This window comes from Lytechinus pictus, chromosome 10, assembly GCF_037042905.1.
Source record: "Lytechinus pictus isolate F3 Inbred chromosome 10, Lp3.0, whole genome shotgun sequence".
In the NCBI taxonomy this organism is placed as follows: Eukaryota; Metazoa; Echinodermata; class Echinoidea; order Temnopleuroida; family Toxopneustidae; genus Lytechinus; species Lytechinus pictus.
In genome coordinates, this window is record NC_087254.1 from 16,883,066 (window position 1) to 16,906,187 (window position 23,122).

A 23,122-nucleotide genomic window follows, 5' to 3' on the forward strand; every position below is an offset into this window, starting at 1 on the left:
TCAATATATTTCATTTTCATTTTCAGATAATAAACATAACAACAAACACATACATACATAATATACAATGCAGAATAAATGTCATAATAGGTACTTCAGTTACAAATGATACTACACAGAAGTGATCGGTAAATAGTCAGAGTTTCAAACACATTTTTGATGATGAAATATTTGAAAATTACAGGTCAAAATGAAAATGAGGGACTTATTTATAAAGCAAAGCTTGTATTGATAAGCCCTTCTGGAAATAAATAGTGATTTTAACCACAGGCAATTAAAAGTAAGGTAGGGTAAATATGATCAATTTTAAAGAAGAACATTATGGGTTTTTGATAACAAAGAAGAGAGGGACAAAAGAAAACATAAAAAAAAAACAGGTCAAGATAAAAAAAAAAGTAACATCACAAATTAAAAAGGAAGAAAGAGGTTAAATTAATGGAAACAAGAATCGTGTTCATCCTAGAATGGGAAATAGGAAAGGGATCGAGAGTTAAAGTATTGTCCCAGATAGAGAATTTGCATGTGTTATGGAAGGTATTCTTAAATAAATGAAAGTTTAAGGTGTGTTTTTAATGTGTGTACGTTGTTATTATGTTTAAGGCTTTGGTGGATACCATTCCAGTATTTGGGACGTCTGTAAAAATCATAGTTTTTAGTGCAAGTAAATAAATTTAATAGAAATTCATTCTCAATTTCATAGTTTCACTTTTTAAACAGGTATTCACTGAAAACATAAAGGAAAGATATCACATGTGTGAATAAATTTTTGATACAAAGTGTATTTTAACACCAAAGATTTAATGGAAACTACATGTAATGCTGTACCAACACTGGAATGAAGTTGTTAAATTTTAAAGTTTATGTTGTGCCTATAATACAATGATCATAACAATCAATTCCATATTAGCCAAGGGGGCACAGAGGGTTATGGCCCTACAGTTCATCGGTAAGCAGCCCCCCCCCCCCCGAAAATATTAATTCATAATGAAAACTAGGTACTCCCACGGAAACTAGATGTGCTTTCGTGCATGTGCACAAATAGTCAAAGCAGATTGTTTACTTATGTCCATTGGCATCTTCACATTTAATGGCAGCTGAGCTGATTGTCTATCAAAGTGACATGTAGCCTAGCTAGTGCCTATTTTTAGCAACTATAGCAAACAGTTATTAGTATACAGTGCGCATACATGCACTTCCAGCACATTTTATGGAGTATTTAAGTCTTATTTTACACTATTTAGGATTTTTTTTTGTAAGTTTTGAGCAATGTCTGTGATAATAATGCTAATGAATTATATTTAAAGATAATGCTTTTTAGTAGTTTGCTGTTTAAATTTTTGGTGGGGTGCCTATAAAACAAATAACAAAATTCAAATCTACCTTGAGGCTAGACTTTAAACAGTCAGTATACATCTCTGCCAGTTATAATATATTACACACCTAACTTCTAAAATACTCAAATAATAACCTCAATGACATTTGATCTCTTCCCTTGTGACTCTGGAATCTAATAAGATTATCAAATTTCCTAAATGTATAAATAAGAAATAGACCACTTATAATTTCCTTGTTATCTGGAAATTGCAACCTGTGTAACCTTTGACCTTCAAATTGGTGTGCAAAACAAGTCAAAGCAGATAATAATAACTAACATTGACATACATGGGTCAAGCTTGAAAATGATTCCTCAAACACATCTTCAGTTATTGCGATAAAAAGACATTCCAATGTCAGGGTTCCCAGCTTTTCTAGAAAACAAAATTCCCTGATTTTTTCCTGATTTGAGGTATCTTTTATCAAATTCCCTGATTATTTCCTGACTGGAAAAAAGTAAAATAATTTTCCCTGATTTCCCTGATGGGCTGGGAACCCTGAATGTATATAATTACCTCTGAACTTGGACCATATGACCCCAAAATTGAAACAGCTTCAAATGGTCATCGGATCAACATTATTACTATATGGATACTTACACAAAGTTTATTCATTAAACCGTTAAGGCCTATATAATTATGGCAAGACTGAAAACGGGATGAGCAAAAGCCAAAGAAATTATCAGGTTTTGGAAATATGCTTTATTTTTCTTCTTCAAAACCTGAATCCCATGGTGTCATACTGTGTTAGGAAAGTTGTGATTGCATGGGTTTCTACATAAAAAAGATTGACAATTTTCTTTATTTCAAGATTAGGAATTCTTTTTTTTCCTACTGTATTTACAGAGAAAAAAAAAATTATGATATATGAATATGATAGAAGTGAAGAAAAACAAATCTTCTCTATGAAATCATGACGATTCTGACACAAAATTCAATCCTGCATTACTTGGAGCTTTTCTCCAGCAAAATATTCAGCTGAGAAGCAATATAAATGTATAAACCTTTAATAAATTGCTTTGTTTTTGTAGTTTATAAGCTTTTGATTGGCAAATAATTTGTCAATTTCACTTTCAGGTCTGATCGGGGTATTTTTGTGTAAATTTCTGTTTTCCAATGTTGGTAGTAATATCAAGGTAATTTCCACCATGGCATGTATTGTACAGCCAAACTGAAGATAAGTTATGAGTTGCATAGTGGTAGATGATTCCAAACATACCTGTTGTTGACTCTGCTGGGGGTGGTTGTGTTGGCAATTGTGGTGTTGGTAAAGAGAAGCCACTGATATTTCCTATAAAACAAACATATAAAACAGAGTTGTATGCAGGTCATTTTCATGCAAATCAAGTCCCAACCTATTTGTTGCAATTCTAAGTCAAGTCCCAAGTGTTTTGGCAAGAGGACAAGCTATGTCCCAAGTCATTTGGCCATAGCGCCAAGTCCAAGTCAAACCCCAAGTCATTTTGACTTTGGTCAATTTTTTGTAGTAATATATTAATAGGGGTGTATTTACACAATGAATTAGGAAGGGATTTTTTTTATTGAACTTATGGTACATGATTGATTTGAAATATTTTAATCAGGTACATTTCATTAACATACAGTATCAAGAATAATTTTTCACACTGAATATGGCCACACTTGAATGATTAAGAACAAAATGCTGCAAGAAAGATAGTTTCCCCCCAAAAAAATCAATGATTCTTGTGAATGGGATATATGGCAAGTGAGGAGGGTTCACCTCCAGAAAGTGTGATACACTGCAGATTTGACCTTCATTGTCCAGCTTATTGTTTCCCAGCTCCATAATTATTTTCTTTCACAGATTATCAATCATACAAGGCATAAGCCATGTTGTGTCTCGCCCACTTATGAAAGTACCCAGAAATATTGTGATTTGCAAGGGCACGCAACAGAATTGTATCAAAAGTTCATTGTAAAATAACTGGGATGGAATGACAATTGTCTTGCACATAAACTTAAATGTTGACCTCAAAATGACCTTCGACCTTACCATGTGACCTCTGAACACAATGATATGCAGGTCTCCTAAGTACAGCTACAATCCAAGTTTGGTTCAAAAGTGACTTACAGTTGCGGAGTTATGTCATCATAATGACCTCAGAATGCCCTTTGACCATATGTGACCTCTGACTGCGCCATGATATGCAAGTCTCCTAAGTTCTTCTACAACCCAGGTTTGGGTGAAAAATGAATTATGGTTGCGGAGTTATGTGTCATAAGAGAGTCTAGCTTTCACATAAACTTAAACGTTGACCTGAAAATGACATTTGACCTTACCATGTGACCTGTGACTGCACCATGACATGCAGGTCTCCTAAGTTCATCTACAACCCAAGTTTGGGTGAAAAGTGACTTGCGATTATGGAGTTGTGAGTCATAAGAGAGTCTTGCATGTAAACTTTAACGTTGACTTCAAAATGGCCTTTGACCGTACCATGTGACCTCTGACTTAAATATTACATGCAGGTCCTAAAGTACATCTACCATCCAAGTGTGGTTAAAAGTGACGGTTGCGGAGTTATGTGTCATAATGTTTGTGATGGACGCACGGATGGACGGCGGGCGGACAACATTTGGATCCCTTAGTCTCGCCTTCTCCTCTGGTGGACGAGACAAAAATGAATATTTCTTAGTCGTCTCATCATGCCAACGTTTGTGATTTGATAAGCCTGGTCAGATCAGGGAAATGTCCCTGATTAGATACTGGATGTTCAAATAATGGTTGACATGCAAAAGACAGTGCAGAAATACAACAAAGTTGCAAACTTGGAATGGGCTGATAAGGACCACTTTACATTAAAAAATGTGTACTGGTATTAAAAAATGTTGAAGTGAGGACAATGATTTTTTTTATAGAAGAATATGAAATGAGCTTACTGCAGATCTGTATATTTAATTGAGAATAATACAGGTGTACCTGATTTTAGAATTAATTCAGCCATATGTCAGAGGGACATTTTTAGGGATGTGCTGTATGAATAATATTCCAAACTTACCTATATAAACATGAATTCCCCGTGGAGAGGAGAACACGTCCAGTGCAGTGTCCATAACAACACCACTGCCATTAGCATATGTCCAAGCATGTGATAGTGCTGACCCGAACTCAGTCCAAAGAATGTTTGACTTGAATACAGCAATATCATAAGGTCCTACATTTTCCAATTGAAGAATGGTTCTTCTGTTTGCACCCCATAGATCAACAACTTCAACCTTATCATTAAAGTTATCTATCCAATACAGTAAAGTGCCTGGAAAGGGGAAAATAAAACAAAATAAAAAACAAAAGAAATCTTAAAACAAGATTTATAGATTATTAAATCACAACATACATGTAGTAGTTCCTTGATTAAAACTGATTCTAGCTAACTATAGGTGTAGGCATTCCTGGGGCCGCATTCTGAAAATTGTCTTAGAGAAACATTCTTGTATCTTCAGAGTTACAATAAAATCTGTATTCTGAAAATTCTTGTATCTTTTCTTGGAAATTTCCTTGTAACTTTTGCTGGGCGCTTGTCAGAGCTAGAATTATGCGTAAAGCTAAAAATGGCGCATAAATATCTCTGTGCGCAAGACAACTTATCAAGATAAAAGGTATTCTGAAAATTCTCTTATCTTTGCGTTCTGTTAACTTCCTTGCAAAATACAAGAAAATTTTTAAGAGGTAGGAGGCTATTGTAACTTAATGTTACATGTGATATTTGTCCATCTGCAATACTAATTTCTTGCTGCCTCCCGCAAGGACATCAGGTTTTACAAAAGGACACTTTCCAAAGACATTATAACCCATTGGTAGACTTTTCAGCTATTAAAAATTGGTATTCGAGATGATGAATCTTTTCATAGAAAAATATGTCTTTGAGAACAGCCACATGTATTTTTAGCATAGAAGCGCACAAGCATTAGCGTTATTAGCCATATCAACAATACGCTCAATCATTTTTCAGAAGAGACACTTCTATTGGTTGAGCTAAGCATATAAAAAGTTTATTGAATGGTTGATGAAACATTGGGCATATCAGAGATAAAATAGGGGACATCCTTACAGAGATAAGACATCTTTCAGAATACCGTTTTGAGACAATTTTAGCGAGCTGTTATCTTTTCCATTTGATGAGACTTTTGCAGTCTTTCAACTTATACTTCAAAAAAATATTGTGAATATGAGCACAACCTTTTTGTACTTTAATTATCAAAAGCAGTGATTCTGGAATAATAGGTTCCATAGCTTTTGGTATTACATATTTATTGAAACCAAATTGAATGGCGTTGCGCAGGCCAAAATATTGAAGGAAATTGACGGGTAAATTGTGTTAGCATTGAAAATCAAAATATGAGAGAAATTTTCCACCTGTTCCCAAAAGATCAGTTTTTAAGTCTTTAATAATTGCATATACTGATTACTCCACGCTAAAGTATTTGCACAGGGTCATGAATATGCAATGAGTGTGCTGCCTAGATGTCACGTTCCCACTTTCTCCCTCCCCCTTTCATTGTGATATAAAACCCCCATAATTTTATGACATACATTCGTGGACAAGATGTATCCTAATTCGGATAAATAAAAGTTTCGCCAATGATTATCTTACATATTGAATCAGCAGTTAACCCTATATATTTGTAAGATAGGGAAGTTAAGAAAGTATCTTGATAAATCATCTACTGAACGTATAGTACATGCCTTTGTATCATCCCATTTGGATTATTGTAATGCTTTACTTGCTGGTTTACCTCAATCTAGTATATCCCCCCTTCAAAGAATTCAAAATACTGCAGCTAGACTGGTAACCCTCACAAAGAAATTTGAACATATCACCCCTATTCTCTACTCCCTCCATTGGCTTCAGGTTCAAAATAGAATTATTTTCAAGCTCCTTCTCCTTGTCTATAAAATCATCCATGGTCTCGCCCCATCCTACCTTCAAAATCTTATCTCTCTTTGTCCCTCATCCTCTGCAACTCAACGTCTCCGATCTTCTTCTACTGCTCACCTTCGACTTTCTCTAGGACCCCGCACTTTTACCCGTTACGGCGATCGTGCCTTTTCTGCTCTTGCCCCTAAACTCTGGAACAATCTCCCCATCTCCATCCGTAATGCATCCACTGTCGAATCTTTCAAAACACTCCTCAAATCTTACCTCATTAAGCAGTCCTCTTAATTCCATATCCTGTTCTCTCTCACTGTATTTTGTTACTTCTTTTTTTTTTCTCTCTTTCCAATGCGCTTAGAAACTGTTGTATTAAGCGCTATATAAATGTTAATTATTATTATTTATTATTATTATATGTGGGTAAATTTGTGGCGTTATTTCGAAGGTAAGTTTTTTCGAAAGTTTGTTAGTTCAAAGGTTAGTTAGTCCGAAAATGTAAAAAAAAACACTCTTGTTTATTTTTGGATTAATACTGTCAAAATAGCATACCTTCGAAATAACGCCACAAATGTTTGGGTTAACAAAACCTTTAACATTTTGGGACTAACAAACTTCAAGGTATTTGGAATTTACATGTTTTGGAATAACGAATCTTTGGGATAACGAGCTGTGCCTTATGCCTTCATCAGGCGCTTGATGTAATAGAACAAAGGAGGATAATTACAACTGTATGTTATGCAGGACCCACTGGATGAACAGTTTATAAGAGCTGAAGTGGGTTCCTGGGTAAATTATTATTATTATTGTTGCTGCTTTTATTATTTATTGTAAACTAAAGGCTTAGAATATCTGACATCATGGCCATCATTCAACTTTTAACATTTCTATTTTTTCCTTTTGAATTTGACAGCTGCCAGAATTTGGTTAGATGTCGATCTGTTTTATATTTTTAATGAAATAAGCAATCGTAATTCCACCAGGCATATCCATATTGTACATTATTTGAATGTTGTATATTTGTTTTATTTGGTAAATAGAATAAAATGAAATCGTATGTAGCATCGGGTTATTTTTTCCCTGCGATATAGAGGACCTCTTAGGTAATTATTAATTTCATCATCATGCCCGTCTCTATGATTTATCCAGCAAGGGCAAAGAACTATGGTTGATAATAAGGCAAACGCCAAGCGTTGTCTCACCTGCATATTGCAGTCATGAAGAGACTGCATGTCAAAACTATGCTATATGACTAAGATGGACCTCTGTTACGAGTTTGGCGATCCCACCTCGAAGATATAAAAAGTTATTATGTGTACAACACAGCACAGTGCCAGTCATGAAAAGTTCATTGACCTTTGACCTTAATCAAATTCAACTCACATTCGAACTTGACCTGCACCTTCAAGAGATGGACCTCTTGTATGAATTTGGCAATCCTACCTCAAAGATATAAAAAGTTATTATGTGTACAACACAGCACAGTGCCAGTCATGAAAAGTTCATTGACCTTTGACCTTAATCAAATTCAACTAACATTCGAACTTGACCTGCACCTTCAAGAGATGGACCTCTTGTATGAATTTGGCAATCCTACCTCGAAGATATAAAAAGTTATTATGTGTACAACACAGCACAGTGTCAGTCATGGAAAGTTCATTGACCTTTGACCTTAATCAAATTCAACTCACATTTGAACTTGACCTGCACCTTCAAGAGATGGACCTCTGTCATGAATTTGGTGATCTCACCTCGAAGCTATAGAAAGTTATTGTGTGTACAACACAGCACAGTGCCAGTCATGGAAAGTTCATTGACCTTTGACCTTATTCAAATTCGACTCATATTCGAACTTGACCTGTGCCTTCAGGAGATGGACCTCTGGTATGAATTTGGTGATCCCATCTCGAAGATATAGAAAGTTATTATGTGTACAACACAGCACAGTGCCAGTCATGGAAAGTTCATTGACCTTTGACCTTATTCAAATTCGACTCATATTCAAACTTGACCTGTGCCTTCAAGAGATGGACCTCTGGTATGAATTTGGTGATCCCACCTCAAAGCTATAGAAAGTTATTGGGTGTACAACACAATTGTTGACGATGACGACGCCGCCGGAAATAGTGATACCTATGTCTCGCTCCGCTACGCAGGCGAGACAAAAACAAAATTCACTCTAAAAAATATTGGGTAAAAGTGCTCCATGAGGGTAATTATGTGTCCAACCAACATTGGTCATTTCTTTTGGGCATTTTTGTTTATCTAGTGTGATGAAAATGCTGCCCACTCTAAAGTAATTTCTGCTTATTAACCTTACTGGACAAAATGCTTCCCGCATTGGGTAAAATACTGCCACAAAATTGGTTGGACACGTAACTACCCTTGTGGTGGTAAAAAAAAAATATATATATTTTTACAGTGAAAAAAATAATACACAATGAGGGAATCATGAATCTGATGTATACACTTTGCGTCTGAGTACTGCCCAAATCTATTTGGCGTGGTGTATTTCATTATTTTTTTTCTTCACTGTTTGGGAAGATACTGAAGAAGTTTATGACAAGTTTGAGGTAAGGCAATAAGCATGCATAGATTACCAAGCGCTATATAAACGAAAGATCTTGTCATTGACAAATCCATATAAGGAGATAATGAAATATGCTAACAATTCCCTTTGTTGAATAAACTCTTAGAAATCTCTCTCCGCTTAGCGAATTGAATAAATTAAGGAAAAAGTGGTAAATGATGTATCTTGAATTGATAAATCGATTAGAATTGTCCTTTTTTTGTTTACTTGCAGTAATGTGAAATGAGAATATGTACCGTAATCGTATAATGCATGGAGCTACAGGGGGGCTGTTAGCACAAGACATGCACTTGTGTGGCGTCGCGCGAAAACCAGACTATTGGTGAGAGACAATAAATGCGCTAGGACGTCATTTAATTACGCGTGTCATCAAACTTTTGTCTGGTGTGTGTCGCGAGGAAGAACAAAACACACAACCCGCGGAAAAGAAAAAACATAGTGAGGCGCACTGTCATTTTTCAGAACTGTGGATATCGGCTCGATATATTTGATGGCCTGCAGGCTTGGATATATGTCGATTGGACCTAATTCCCCTGGGCATGGCCCAAATCCATGAAGGTGAGTTAAATTATGTTACAGATTGAGTTGTTTGGTTAAATTCATTGATAATTGCGATGCGAGGAGCATAGCAACTAAACACGTGAATGTGAATTTGTGTTGCGTGTTAATGTGGATCGAGCGAGATCTTTTTAGGAACGACTTCAAACTTCATGCTACTTCTGCAGCGATTTGCGGTATTTGTCCGGGCCTTTGACGGCCTAGTTGGCACTGTATATGAATTGCAACTTAATCATAGAGGTCTATACGTTAAGACAATTTCAGAAACAACTTATCGTTCTTCGTATGAATTGCAATTGCTATCGTAAGCTTTCCTATTTTCCAAGCTATATTGTGAGGCAACAAAGCTTCGTACACCATGATAGTGATAGTACTTAATTCATTATTCATACATGCAAAATTAATGTAAATTGACAGGTAATTCCATGTAGGTAACTCCCTGTAATAGAACCAAATGAAAATGTACATTGAGAGGTAATTTCATGGAGGTAACTCCCTCTAATAGAACCATGCAACTGTATTTGCCTGCAGATTTTCATCTCATCGAAAGCACGTACCAAATGACATTGTTTAAAACTTTTACGATCATGGTCCTGTTTATACTTCCCCAGAAACCCTGATTCTGGTCAAACAACGTTTAGAAACGCACCTTATTGGAAGTAACGATCGGCATTCTGAAATGTTGTTTAAATGAAAGTAAGCATGGACGAAACCATGTTTTGGACTATAAATTGCGTATGAAAATGCGGATTCTGGCCTGAAAAGTGGAAGCATAAACATGCCCTCAGATGCACATATATTTAATATTTGTTATTTATTTGTTATTTATTCATGTGACTCTATTTGCAGTGGAACCCGGCAAGAATATCACTTAATCCCTTGGCTCCTCACAACCAATGACTCTCTCTCCCTTATAATATTACTGGATGGATTGTGTTATAGATTCAAGGCACCACTGTGCAATTTCTACGAGCCAATGGCATCTTAATGATTGAAAACTGTCAACAACTACAGGGTTTTTTTTTTCAGAAATAACTCAACATGTGTAGGTACTTCTCATAAAGAGGTATATATGACGGCAGTTTATAATCACTCGCGTCGCGTGCGGGTTCGTAATCACTCGCGTTTTGAATTTTTGGCGATTTTTTTATTTCGGTGCGATTTTTTTTTTAACGGTGTCTTCAATGGGACAGACATGCAGGGAAAATAAAATGAAATTGAAATTCGAGTTTCGTTTTAATCCGGCAATTAAGTGCCTTAAAATAAAATGTACTCGACTACTGTTTTAAGATAACAAACAAGCAAATCAGCCATGTGGCTCAACTAACTTAGAATAGATCCGGACTTCTACTGTGTCTTATACGAGGACTCCTAGTCGGAACTTGCCATATCTGCCACATCGATATTACATCGTATCATTCCCATATGCGGACATGCCTGCATGCAATGGCCCCAAGGCGGCCGGACCCGGCCGCGGTCGGACACGACGTGCATCGGTAGCATGGAGCAAGCTAACGTGAGTCGAGCTGAGTTAGATCCCACGTTATATATGAGGCGCCGATTGTACCAATATTATATAGAACAATTATTTGTTATATAATCATTATTCATTAAATAATAACTATTATTTATATATAATTTACATTCTATTTGTAAATAATTACTATTATATAAAATAACATTTCTAATTATTTATATATAAATATCGTATAAGACACAGTAGAAGTCCGGATCTATTCTAAGTTAGTTGAGCCACATGGCTGATTTGCTTGTTTGTTATGTTAAAACAGTAGTCGAGTACATCTTATTTAAGGCACTTGCCGGCTTAAAACGAAACTCGAATTTCAATTTCATTTTATTTTCCCAGCGTGTTTGTCCCATTGAAGACACCGTTAGAAAAAAAATCGCACCGAAATGAAAAAAAAAATCGCCAAAAATAAAAAACGCGTGTGATTACCAACGCGACGCGAGTGATTACGAACGCGAGTGAATATAATAAGCCATATATGACTGAGTGTTTCAGATTACTTGGGTTTCCATAGGCTCTTTATTCTGACATTGGTGTGAAAAACAACTTGGAAAAAAGAAAAAAAATTGTGAATTACTTACCATCGTCATTGAGAGAAATCCCATTTGGCCATCCACATGTGCCGATACAATCCACAATGATTGTTCTATTGGATCCATCTAAATTAGCTCGCTCAATCTTTGGTCGACTGCCCCAGTCTGTCCAAAACATCACTCTAAAACATTACAAATAAAACAATTGAATAAAAGAATGAAAGTGCCATCTAAATCAGCTCAGTGAGCTCACACAACCTTTGGCCAATTATACCCCCAGCCTTTCAAAAATATTTGAAAATATTAAAATGAAAATAAAAGATTCAATCGTAGCACAAATATTTATGTGCAGTAAAATTTTCCATTCTTGTTTTCATACATCTTCAAATCATTTATATGCAGGCAAGACAGCAAATAGAGAAACATTCATTTGAGGAGGAAATGTTCTTTAATTCACAATCACAAAGTTGACCTGTATTTAGTAAGCTTACGCTTGAATAGGATTGTACATGGAGGAGGGAGGGTATCTCCTTAGTCTCTATTCCCGTTGGGGTTTGGTTCTGCCCCAATGTGGATAGCCTCAGGTATTTATCTGGTAGACTTGTCGTTGCGAGCAAGTATTGAATTTTCCTTCCAATTGAAGGAGTGGTTAGTTAAGGAAACATAGTCAGTGATAGCAGACTTTTCTGCTACGAAGATGCCAGTTTTTTCCTTGTTCTTGTGAAAAGTGAAGGACTACTATCTGCTTGTAATTGATGTTGACTTTTTCTGGTTCCAAACTTGCTGCCCGTTTCAACTATCACAGTCATTGCAAGGAATTTGTAAATCATGCCGGTACAGTCCTCAATTTTCCGTTTGTCCTTGGGATGTACTAGAAGGGCACAAAGCTTAGTGTGAAACCCGGGTGTGAGGTCTCAAGGCAGTAGATGTATTGAATATGCAGTACACCCTCTACAGTGCTCCCGAGGTCCATTTGACATAAGCAGGCATGTGAGTGAGGTAGAAAAAAAAGAGGAAAATATTTTGCTGCAACAATCGAGGGAGCGGAGCGACTGAGTGGGGGTGTCCCCCCCTCCCACGCCGTGACGCTTTTTGAATTTCGTATGTCAAATGGTGCAATTTGAAGCATACTTTTGGTGACATTTCTAGATACTTTTTGAGTTGGCAAACTGTACAAAAAAAAGAATACAGTTCTGTAGTTATTAGATGACATACTTACATGTCTATTACTTTCTTTTTCCAGCCCCCTTCACCTTTAATGCTTTTCCAGTTCCTTTCATATTATTTGATATTATGAACAGTCTCACAGTTAAAATAATTCAAAAAGCGATCCGCATCCATATAGCGGGCCTCAGCAATCAACTCTGTGGCTTATGTCCCGTACACTCCCGTACAATTCCAGCTCTAGTCATATTTGCTTCTTTCCGTGACAAAGTCATTGATTAGTGAATCACTCCACTTTCAAAAATCAGTTCAAATTTAGTGCGCCACTATGAACATATAAGTACTTCATGACTGTAAAAATTATTTGTATCCTGAGCTAAGAATGTAAAATTTGAATCGGATATAAATCCAATATAATTCTGAAACGATGAGATCATACGCGAGCACTCCGATCAACAAGAAAAACTGAAGCAGCAGGACTTCGGCAAAATGAGCAGGCTGTCAGCAAACACTAGCGGGATAGGGTGCCGGTACTACTACGGCGCTGTCCCGTTGCACATCACCGACACATGCAATAAAAACCAGCTCATACCAGTTTTGCTAGACTATTTCAACAGTCGTTTTTACAAGTAATATCGCCTCAATTATGTATATTTCTACATAAAATTACGCATGTATATTTTAATGTCTGTTTTGCAAGGCTGACAATCAAACGAAACAGGAGAACAAAAGAGGAAAAAATAGCAGAAAAGAGCAAAGAAGCGCGGAAATGAATTTTTAAAAATGCGGAAATTCACGGAAACGTGGAAGTCTCACATGCCTGCATAAGGAACTGTGACTATCATGACTAGGGTTTTTAACATTCTTGTTTGGTTGCTGTTTTGGGTGAGTGTCGTTGGTCTTTTTGAACGTCCAGTATGGGCAACTACAATCTTCTCAGAGAAGTCTGGATGTCTTCTTTCTCTGCAATTCCTTAGTGATGTTAAATCTAGCTCGATACATAAGGGTGCCGATAGCATCCAACTTTTGGTGGAGAGGAGGAGGTGGGACTAGAAATTGAGGTACTGGCCAGTGTGCATGGGTAGCTTTCCTATAGTTGACGTGTTTGGTTGTACAGTACGGTTCTTTGCAAATTCTAGTGTCTATTCTAGTGTCTAGGAAGGAGATGCAGTTTTCCTGTTCAAATTTGTGAGTGGATTTGATACTGCTGGTGTCCTCTACTTGGTTAAGATGAGAAGGAAATACTGTTTTTCATCCACAATGGCAAGGACATCATTTACGTAGCACTTCCAGAGTCTGGGTTTGATGTCATCTGGAGCAGTAGTGATGTTGGTCACAATGAGTGACACTGCACTATCCATGGCTGCTCCAAACCTTTGTTGATGTATGACACTACCGAACTGGAAGTGGTGGTCAGGATGAAACAGAGTAGCCTTATATAATGTCAGTGAATGTAGGGTTAGTTCTGTTCTTTAAATGTGCATCGTGATTGAGCTTGTCTTCAACAATGGCAACGGATTGCTCTATGGGGTTGTTGGTGAATTGACTTATAATATCAAAGGAAACCATCTCTCCCCCTCGAAGGTTATATCTTTGAAATCCGGGCAAGTTCTATGCAGTTGGAGACACAATGATCTGTCTTTCACTGTCTTTCCGACAAGCAGAGACAAAATATTGGGGCCAAAGATCCTATAGAAAAGTCCTATAGATCTTGTATAACTGGTGATAGGATGAAGATGAAATCCTTTGTTGATTTTAGGCATGCAGTAGAAATAAGGAATATTTTCCCCTGAAGAGTAAAGATATTCATACTGCTTAGCTGATATTTTCTGTTCATCTTTGAGGGGTTTAATTAAGCTAGCAACTTCCGTTTATAAAGAGGTAGGATCAGAAGAAGAATCTCATAAGTTTTAAAGCATGTTACTGACCTTTTAATCTTGTGTGTTTTAGTCTACTGTGGCTTTACCCTTGTCAGCAGGCAGAATTGTAATGATATTGCTTCTCTTTCTTCTGAAGTCATGTTTGGTTGAAGAAGCTTAGTATTTTTAGAATGCATGCTAAATCATTCCTAAGACGGTTAGCCTTGATATTGTTGAGATTGCAAGCAGCTTGTTCTGCCGCTACTATAAAGTCTTCAGCACTTAGATCCTTAGGTGTGACACTGAAACCAAGACCCTATTCAAGTACAGTGGATTCAACTTGTGTGAGCTTGTGGTGCAACACAACAACCACGCACATTTTAAATTGAGTTCCACAAAAAACCAAGCCATCTTCTTTTCGGTCTTGTACTTTTTTTCAGAAGCCTTTGAACTTTGCTTTGTTGTCTTAAGTTTACAGACAGAGAATTATTTTTCCGATGACCGTTCAATGACAAGTTCAACAGCTTCAAGTTTATGTGGAGTTAAAGCTTGAAAAATAACATCTTTCTGACCTGCAAGAAAAAGGTGTCGATCTTGTTGGTGGCTAATCTAATCATTTTGCATTGTAAACCTTGCTCTTGTAACAATGTTTTCTGCTCTTTACCTGTGTTTCACTTTCCGACTTTTCAAATCCAAGCTGACCAGGATTACCCCATTAACACACTTTCCAGATAATTGGCTGTCCAAACTTACTCCTCAGATCACTGAAAATGTTCATCTGATTGGTGTGTAGACATAAGAAAACGTTCTTTACTCCACAATCACAAAAATTTACCTATTCTTGGTAAGATTTCGCTTGCAAGGCTGCATGCTTTGTAGACCTTTGTCGAAGCTGGCGCTGTTACTGGAGCAGCACCAGCTAGTACGAATGTCTGACAAAGTTTAGAGCCTCACAAGCTAAAGCTTACTAAAAGAGGTAAATATTTGTGATTCTGGAATAAAGAACATTTTCTTATGTCTACACACCAATGAGATAAACCTGTTCAGTGACTTATATGTTTTGGCTACAAATAGAATTTGGTTGAATACGTACATGTACATATCATCATGTTTGTAAGCAATTATTGGTCTTGAATAATACTTACCTGATTACCATGATATTTAGGATCATTAGCCATTCCATTTGACTCTAGGTTACCATAGAAATTACCATAATGGCAAGTTTCCAAATCAATAGTCATTATGAAATGGAGTCCAGATTGGAATTAAATGCATATCTCTTATCACTAATACAATAATCAAAACTAATACATTACCTTAATTCTTGTTGTATGACAATCGCTCTAGGTATATCCAAATCTGTGTTAATAATGATTTGTTTCATTGTGCCATTGTAAGATATAGAGTTGATTTCATCTAAGGCTGCATCCGTCCAATACACCGTCTGATGCATCAAATCAAGTGCTAAACCATCTGGACCTTCAATTGACAAAAAAATCAATAAAAACAATTATATGATAAAAAAAAACAGTATTATTTTTTAAAAGTTATAATACATAAAAGTTGAGATCAGCAGGTCTACATGACATTTTGCTTCTCACGTGTCAACATTTCATTTAGGAATGACAGGTAAAACTGTTGCAAGAAATTTGAATATGTACATGCACATGCATTGATTTCTTAAGGAGCACACATTTCCTTAGACCCCACCCTGCATGCATATAGGTCTACTTTACAAAAAAGTTAATTAATAGCTGCATTAAATGAGATGTTGACTTGTTTCAAACAGGTTTCTCTTGTCTTCCATTCCCCCTTCTAGGGTCCATTTCATAAAGTACTTGCAACTGTTGTAACTTTGCCATTATGGCAACTGCCATGGAAACCTTGATTCCGATTGGCTGTTGAGCCATGTTACCATGGTAGTTGCCATAATGGCAAAGTTACATCAGTTGCAAGTCCTTTATGAAACGGGCCCCTAGTCTGCAGCACAACCTTCCCATTTCAATCATAGTTCTTTTCTAAAGGCTGGGTAGGTAATTGTTCTAACGACTGGCCTTGTATTACCAAACGTGAATGTCATACATATCTGAAAATAATTTCATACGCTTAGAACTTTGCTACATCTTTCCAAAGGGAATTTAAAAGATAGCTGATGATGAAAAATATTCAAAACCAAACAATTTTTAAGTCTTTTAACACAATATGGTAACCTACACTTGATATAGCATGCACATTTACTTGTTAAGTCAGGTGGCTTAATAATCGAGGTACATTCCAATAATTTGTTTTCCTGTTTCAAAAACCGGAAAAGGAAAAACAGAAAATTTAGCAAAAGCTGTTTCTATTTTCATCATTTTAAACAGAAAAACAGTTGTATTTCAACGATTTATATCAGGAAAAATAATTTTCAAAATTAAAAATAAGAAAAACAAACTATTTTCTGTTTTACCAGTTTTTTGTTTTCTCTTCTTCTATTCATAAATTTAAATATAATGCATAACTCATTCAGTTTTTCTGATTTAAAAATGCAAAAATGAAAATTAAACATGATACTCATGAAGTTTTCCTGTTTTAAAAATGCAAAATTGAATATCAAACACTGTTCTTATTTCTCTTTTCCATTTTTGCTTTAACAAACGGAGAGTTTAACACAGTTTCTGATTTCCTTTTTCTATTTTTGCTTTTGCAAATTGAAAATCAGAAAATTGAAAACTGCCCTCAATGCCCAAAGCAAATATTAGTTTAGATACGAGTTTTTAATAAGCAGGAAAGGGGGGAAATTTCTTTCAACTATAATGCAGATATTTTTCTGTATTATTTTTTTATTTACCGTTAACAAAATGTAATGTGACAGTTGACACGTGATCATTATAATAATAAGTTGATTTCAAATTTTTTCTTAAATTGTGGCTTTAATTGGACATAGCCTATCTTTTCTGCCGGCGAGCGCAAATATGATTTTGTCAGCAAATACTGCATAGTGCATTAACTCACGTTATTGAACAGCTGCACGTAACCTCAAACACATACTCTGTCATAGCTTAAGCTCAGCATGCAGTATGCTATGGTACCATATTCAGATACTATAGCGGTAATTGTAGGTCTACACATGTAGTGTGCAGCACTATCTGCTTTTAAATGTGAGGGCAGTCTTCAATTTTCCAATTTTCAATTTGCAAAAGCAAAACGGAAAAAAAGGAAATCAGAAACTGTGTTCAATCTCCTGTTTGTAAAAGCAAAAATGAAAAAAACAAAATCAGAACTGTGTTTGATTTTCAATTTTGCATTTATAAAACAGGAAAATTAAATGAGTAACATGTTTAATTTTCAATTTTTGCATTTTTAAAACAGGAAAACTAAATGAGTAACATGTTTAATTTTCAATTTTTGCATTTTTAAACAGGAAAAATAAATGAGTAACATGTTTAATTTTCAATTTTGCATTTTTATAACAGGAAAATAGAATGAGTTACATGTTTAATTGTCAACTTATGAATAGAAGAAGGGAAAAAAGAAACTGATAAAGCAGAAAAACAGTTTGTTTTTCCAATTATCTATTTTCAAAATTATTTTCCCCGATTCAAATCACTAAAACACAACCGTTTTTTCTATTTAAAATGATGAAAATAGAAACGGTTTTTGCTCAATTTTCTGTTTTTCCTTTTCCCGTTTTGAAAACAGAGAAACAAATTATCCGAATGTACCTTGATTCTTAATATCTCAGATTCTTAATATCTCAAATTGTTACTACGCTACTCAGTGTCCACTAAATGTGACATTTCCCAATGCTACATGAACACTGACAATTCTTCAAATTTTCTTTATCTTTTGAAACTATGCATAGCAAATCTGAGGTGTTAAGCTACCTGACTTAACAAGTAAATGTGCATATTATATCAAGTGTAGATCAACCTAATTGCCATAATTTGACTTTTATGACCAAATGTAAATATCGCAATGCTACACGGACACCGTGTCCATGTAACAGTGTTATTTTGCTAAATAAGTTATTAAAAAATTAAGCTAAATGACCCCAAAGTCCCAGTAAAATGTATGATCTTAATACAAATGTGAAGCCTACAAACAATAAATGTATAGTGTAATTAGTACTGAGTTATGCTGAAATGCCACAATTTATGCCCCCACTTCATGGAAAGACTCAATACCAAATCAAATATGAGAAGGGCTATTTCCTGAAATGCTAATCCCTTTCACTTTCCCCTGCACCTACACCACCTTTTTAATATCAATGACATTATTGCATAATATTTCTAATGTATAAAGGTGTGTTTCTCTGTGCAGTATAGCTGAGGGCTGTAGAAGACAAGGTGTCATGAGGAGCTTATTATTTATTTAAAAAAATTATGAGGAAAGTGTTTTCGAAGAAATGTTAGTGAGTAAAATTTAGGGAAAATGAAAATTCAACATTTTGAAAACAACTTTAAAATATAAAATCAAATGACCTACATGTACAGCGGCACCATGCAGGTTCCCTTGGTGCATACAACACAAGTTTAGTTGACAAAATGACATTCGGTTGCAAAGTTAATGTGTCATATGATAATCTTGCATGTAAAATTTTAACGTTTGGCCTGAAATTACCATGTGACCTCCGACTGCACCATACAGGTCCCCAAGTGCACCTACAACCCAAGTTTAGTTGAAGAGTGACTCAGGGTTGTTAGATTATCTATCATAAATTTTGACGGACAGATAGATGAATGACATTTGAATCCCTTCAAGTTAGTCTCACCTTCACCTCCAGTGGGTGAGACAAAAATTATAGTTTTAATTTCAGTGATTTTTTCCCACAGAAAACGCAGTCTGCAATAAGATTTTTAAGTGTCCAAAACATTTCATTTGTGAAGAGGGATGCAATCCAAAGATGAAATTGTCAACAAGAAATTTGATCTTGGCAAAATTGTTACATCTTTATTTTTTGTAGACATTTGTGTATTTATGGTGCAGATATGATTTTGTTTGATATGATTGAATACTAAAGTATGAAAAATGTTCAGAAATACGATCCACTACCATACAAAACATCAAACTTACGATATGTATTGGAATATAGAGTATACTGATTTGATCCATCAAGGCTCCCTCGCAGGATACCATTGTATTGGTCAGTCCAGAACACAGTCTCAATATATGGATCAAAGTCAACAGCTAGAGGATAACTTCCATCGGATTGTGCAAAGGAGGTGAAGTTCAAAGAGAACACATCAAAATCATCAAAAGCTGCTACCTGAATATTGTCAAAACCAGGGTTTGCGACAAACACGAGACCTGAAACTGGCTCTGGAATTAAGACAAAGTTGAGAAATGGTAGCATTGAGATACAACTCGTCAGATTTCACCTACTCTATATATAGTTATATTTCTCCGCACCAATTTAGTTCAATTTATGAAATATGAGAGGATTTTCAAGGTGATGCAATACCCTTGTTTTATATAATATGTGCTAATCCCATTAGAAACATGTACTGTAGCAAAGTAAACAAAAACTGCCTGCACCTAATATGCAATGTGTTCAGGAAACCATCATGTCTGCATGCATTGAACATTGCAGGTAAAAGAGCGATATGACGGTTTGCTAATCACGTGTGTTGAAAATGTGGTCAGCAGTGTTGTAATTCCTATACGTTTTTGTACTCGCTCTAACCAAAATAAAAGCTTGTAGCTATTTTGCGGTATTTTGTCTGATTTCATGTTCTGCGTACAATAAAGCACTTTTCTTGATCTTTCCTACCATGTATTTTTTTAAGGCTTGGGACAAAAAATTTGGAGTTGATTTTCTCTGAAATGGGTTTCGCGCTGTCCTCTTGTAATACAACGGTTTGGATGACTGCAAACAAAATAATTGATATAAGGAGTTTCAAATTAAACAAAAATATGACATTATAAGGCTCATATAAAAGAACACACTATTTATGCCATGTTCTTCCAGTTAAATATATTTACAGGAATATAGTTTAATCAAGCAGCAGAAATACCTGAATATATTCAACAATTCTGACAAACTAGACAAAATCTCTCGAACCATTTCTTTCCCATGCCTGTAGAGCTGCTATAGCTTTGGTGTTATCGCATCACATATGGAGATTACATGCATGCTGTATGTCAGGTACCCTTGTCTTCCTCACTGACATTCTTTTCATATAACTCCCCCACAATTATCGCAACTTTATGCTACAATTTTACTACAAAAGTAAAAATTTCCTTATCACCTATATATGTTTCATTATGAACAATTTGAAAGATGTAGAGTCCTACATTTACACATATGATCAATACAGCTATTAGGCTTTGAGTTATACATTAGAGCCTTCACACTGCCTATGTGGATTACTGAAATCAGCAGACAACTGACCAAAGCCCATCGCCTTCTGGAACCCTGTGATCACTGTACAATTATGCTTATGATGCAAATTACATGATAAAGTAATCAACAGGTTAACCCATTTACTACTGGAACCATTGCCTTTTGGATGTGGGCAATCCCTTAACAAGATCTGTATGAGTCACAGTACTTCATTGGTTAGCATTAATAAAGCATGTTGTACAAACCTGGATCATCATACGTAACCAAGAGTGTCAAGTTGAACCCATTTCTCCCAACGCTCCCATCAGAACTAAACGCAATATAGATATCACCTGCTGGTATTGTCAGGTCTGGTGCCAGCCCAAAATAAGGGCTGCCATATCTCCGGAGGATTTCTGAACCAGATCCAACTGTAAGGTAGTCACCCCAATCGAGTGCAATGTTTCCAAATCGTATGACATATACAATGTTGGTATCATCTACTCCTTCTGCATACTGGAAAGTCCGATTAACATTGGAATTCGGAGGGTAATACCCTGGGTAGTTAGGTGAAGCCAAGCTGATAACCATGCCGGATTCTAACTGGTAATCTGTATCAAAATAAAAATGTCATTTAGAAACAAAGCTTTGTAATCCAATTTGATGAATGGGTTGAAGAAACATATGTATCACATTGAATTCTGAAACGTAGCCAATATGTTTTGTTCTTTGGTTCCTTTTGGGAAAAAGGAGGGGAGTAGTTACAAGGAGCATAAACATGTGCCTTTCAAACAATGAATTATTACAGGCAGTTGGTAATTCTATCTTGGATGTAAAATCAAATCATTCCTCTAAGTACTATTGAAATTATAATTGCAATTCCTTGGGTCAGATAGGAAGCTTTATCAAGATATTTTTTTACTTTTTTAAATCGAAATAACAAAATTCAGGTCTCAATAGTGTACATGAATACCATTAAGAATTCTTCTAATAGACCTCGATCTTTGAACCACACTGTCCTGTCACAAATGCTCTAGGAATTTTAACCCTTTGGCAGTTCATATGGTCGGGGGGGGGGGGCCTCCCCCTTGATATCTCAGCCGCTGACCATGCGATCGCGTCGAAAATTGGCATGCAGGTAGTCTGGGACATAATCTACAAAATTGTATAGTAATTTATTTCATGCAAATTGACATTAAGTGATTATGCTAATTTATGCGTAATTAGTATGCAAAGTCATACTTTTCCCTCTAACTCCCTAAAAGCTCCAAATGTTCTAATTTTTGGTTTAAAAACTCTTTGTGGTGTTCTTAGCAAGTGTACATGAAAGAAATTGTGATATCAGATCAATTTCTTATGTAATATACTGTTTTTTGTAATTTCTTATGTCATTCTTTGTTTTATCTTTTGTTTTTCATTATATTTTCAATGAAATTTGTTTGGGACTCTTCTGATATCATAAATAGCATAAAATAAATACATTTAGACTAGCAAAACTGAAGATAATCATACATTTTAAAAAAAAAACACAATTTGCATTTACTTTGTACACAAAATCACGTTTTTGAGCAATTTTTGGTTCAACATGCACTATAATGTTGCATAATTTCGGGACCGTGTACCCGGGTAACAAAAAACTGGTCTCAAAAGTTGCTCAAGACTTGAAAGTAAGAAGTCAGTGAGTGGCGTGGTCAAAAAAATTTGCGTGGCGAAAATATTGCACGAATCGTTAAAGGGGAGCCTCCAAGGCCCCCCCTGGCCTGGATAGGATTAAGACACGATGAAATCTTACCTACAATTAACTGTTGTAAAAAAATTACGATTAAAGAATTCTCATTTTTAGATGATTTTTTTTTCAACTCTCCATTACGTCACAATTCATTCCTTATTAGAGAAACTGACTCATGTTTCAGACATTTGATTTACGAGAATACCTGCTGAATATCTTTTCTATTATCTTGGATTATTTGTTTTTTCATTTATAAAATTCAAATGAAAATTCTGTGATATAAAAATTTAAAAATTGTATAATAGCCTTAAAATGGATATCCTTAAGCTTATCAACAAGCACTCATTGGAGCATGAATGAACGGAACGCTAGAACGAAACAATAAACATGTATAATAACACCTAAAAAGACAATGAACGCTCAACAACGAAATGTATGCCCATTTTTAAGGCTATTTTATGATTTTGTGGTACCAAACACTTATTTAATTTAGAAATTTTATATACTGTTCTTGCAAACCTCTCAGTAGGTGGTTTCAGACCGCCTCGAAGTTCGCCAGTTCCAGGTATTCTCTGATCGGGAAATTTACCCC

The 23,122-nt window shown here is 35.6% G+C and overlaps 1 protein-coding gene across 1 annotated transcript in view; it reads right to left on the reverse strand.

Moving 5' to 3' along the window:
* LOC129270250 (uncharacterized) overlaps positions 1-23,122 on the reverse strand; it is a 117,054-nt gene that overhangs the window by 71,950 nt on the left and 21,982 nt on the right. Inside the window, exons 11-16 of the mRNA XM_064106038.1 lie at positions 21,068-21,412; positions 19,553-19,798; positions 15,814-15,976; positions 11,523-11,656; positions 4,394-4,648; positions 2,593-2,664 (exon numbers count right to left, since the gene is read on the reverse strand). Of these exons, the coding sequence (XP_063962108.1) occupies positions 2,593-2,664; positions 4,394-4,648; positions 11,523-11,656; positions 15,814-15,976; positions 19,553-19,798; positions 21,068-21,412 (1,215 nt within the window). The remainder of the gene's footprint in view (positions 1-2,592; positions 2,665-4,393; positions 4,649-11,522; positions 11,657-15,813; positions 15,977-19,552; positions 19,799-21,067; positions 21,413-23,122) is intronic.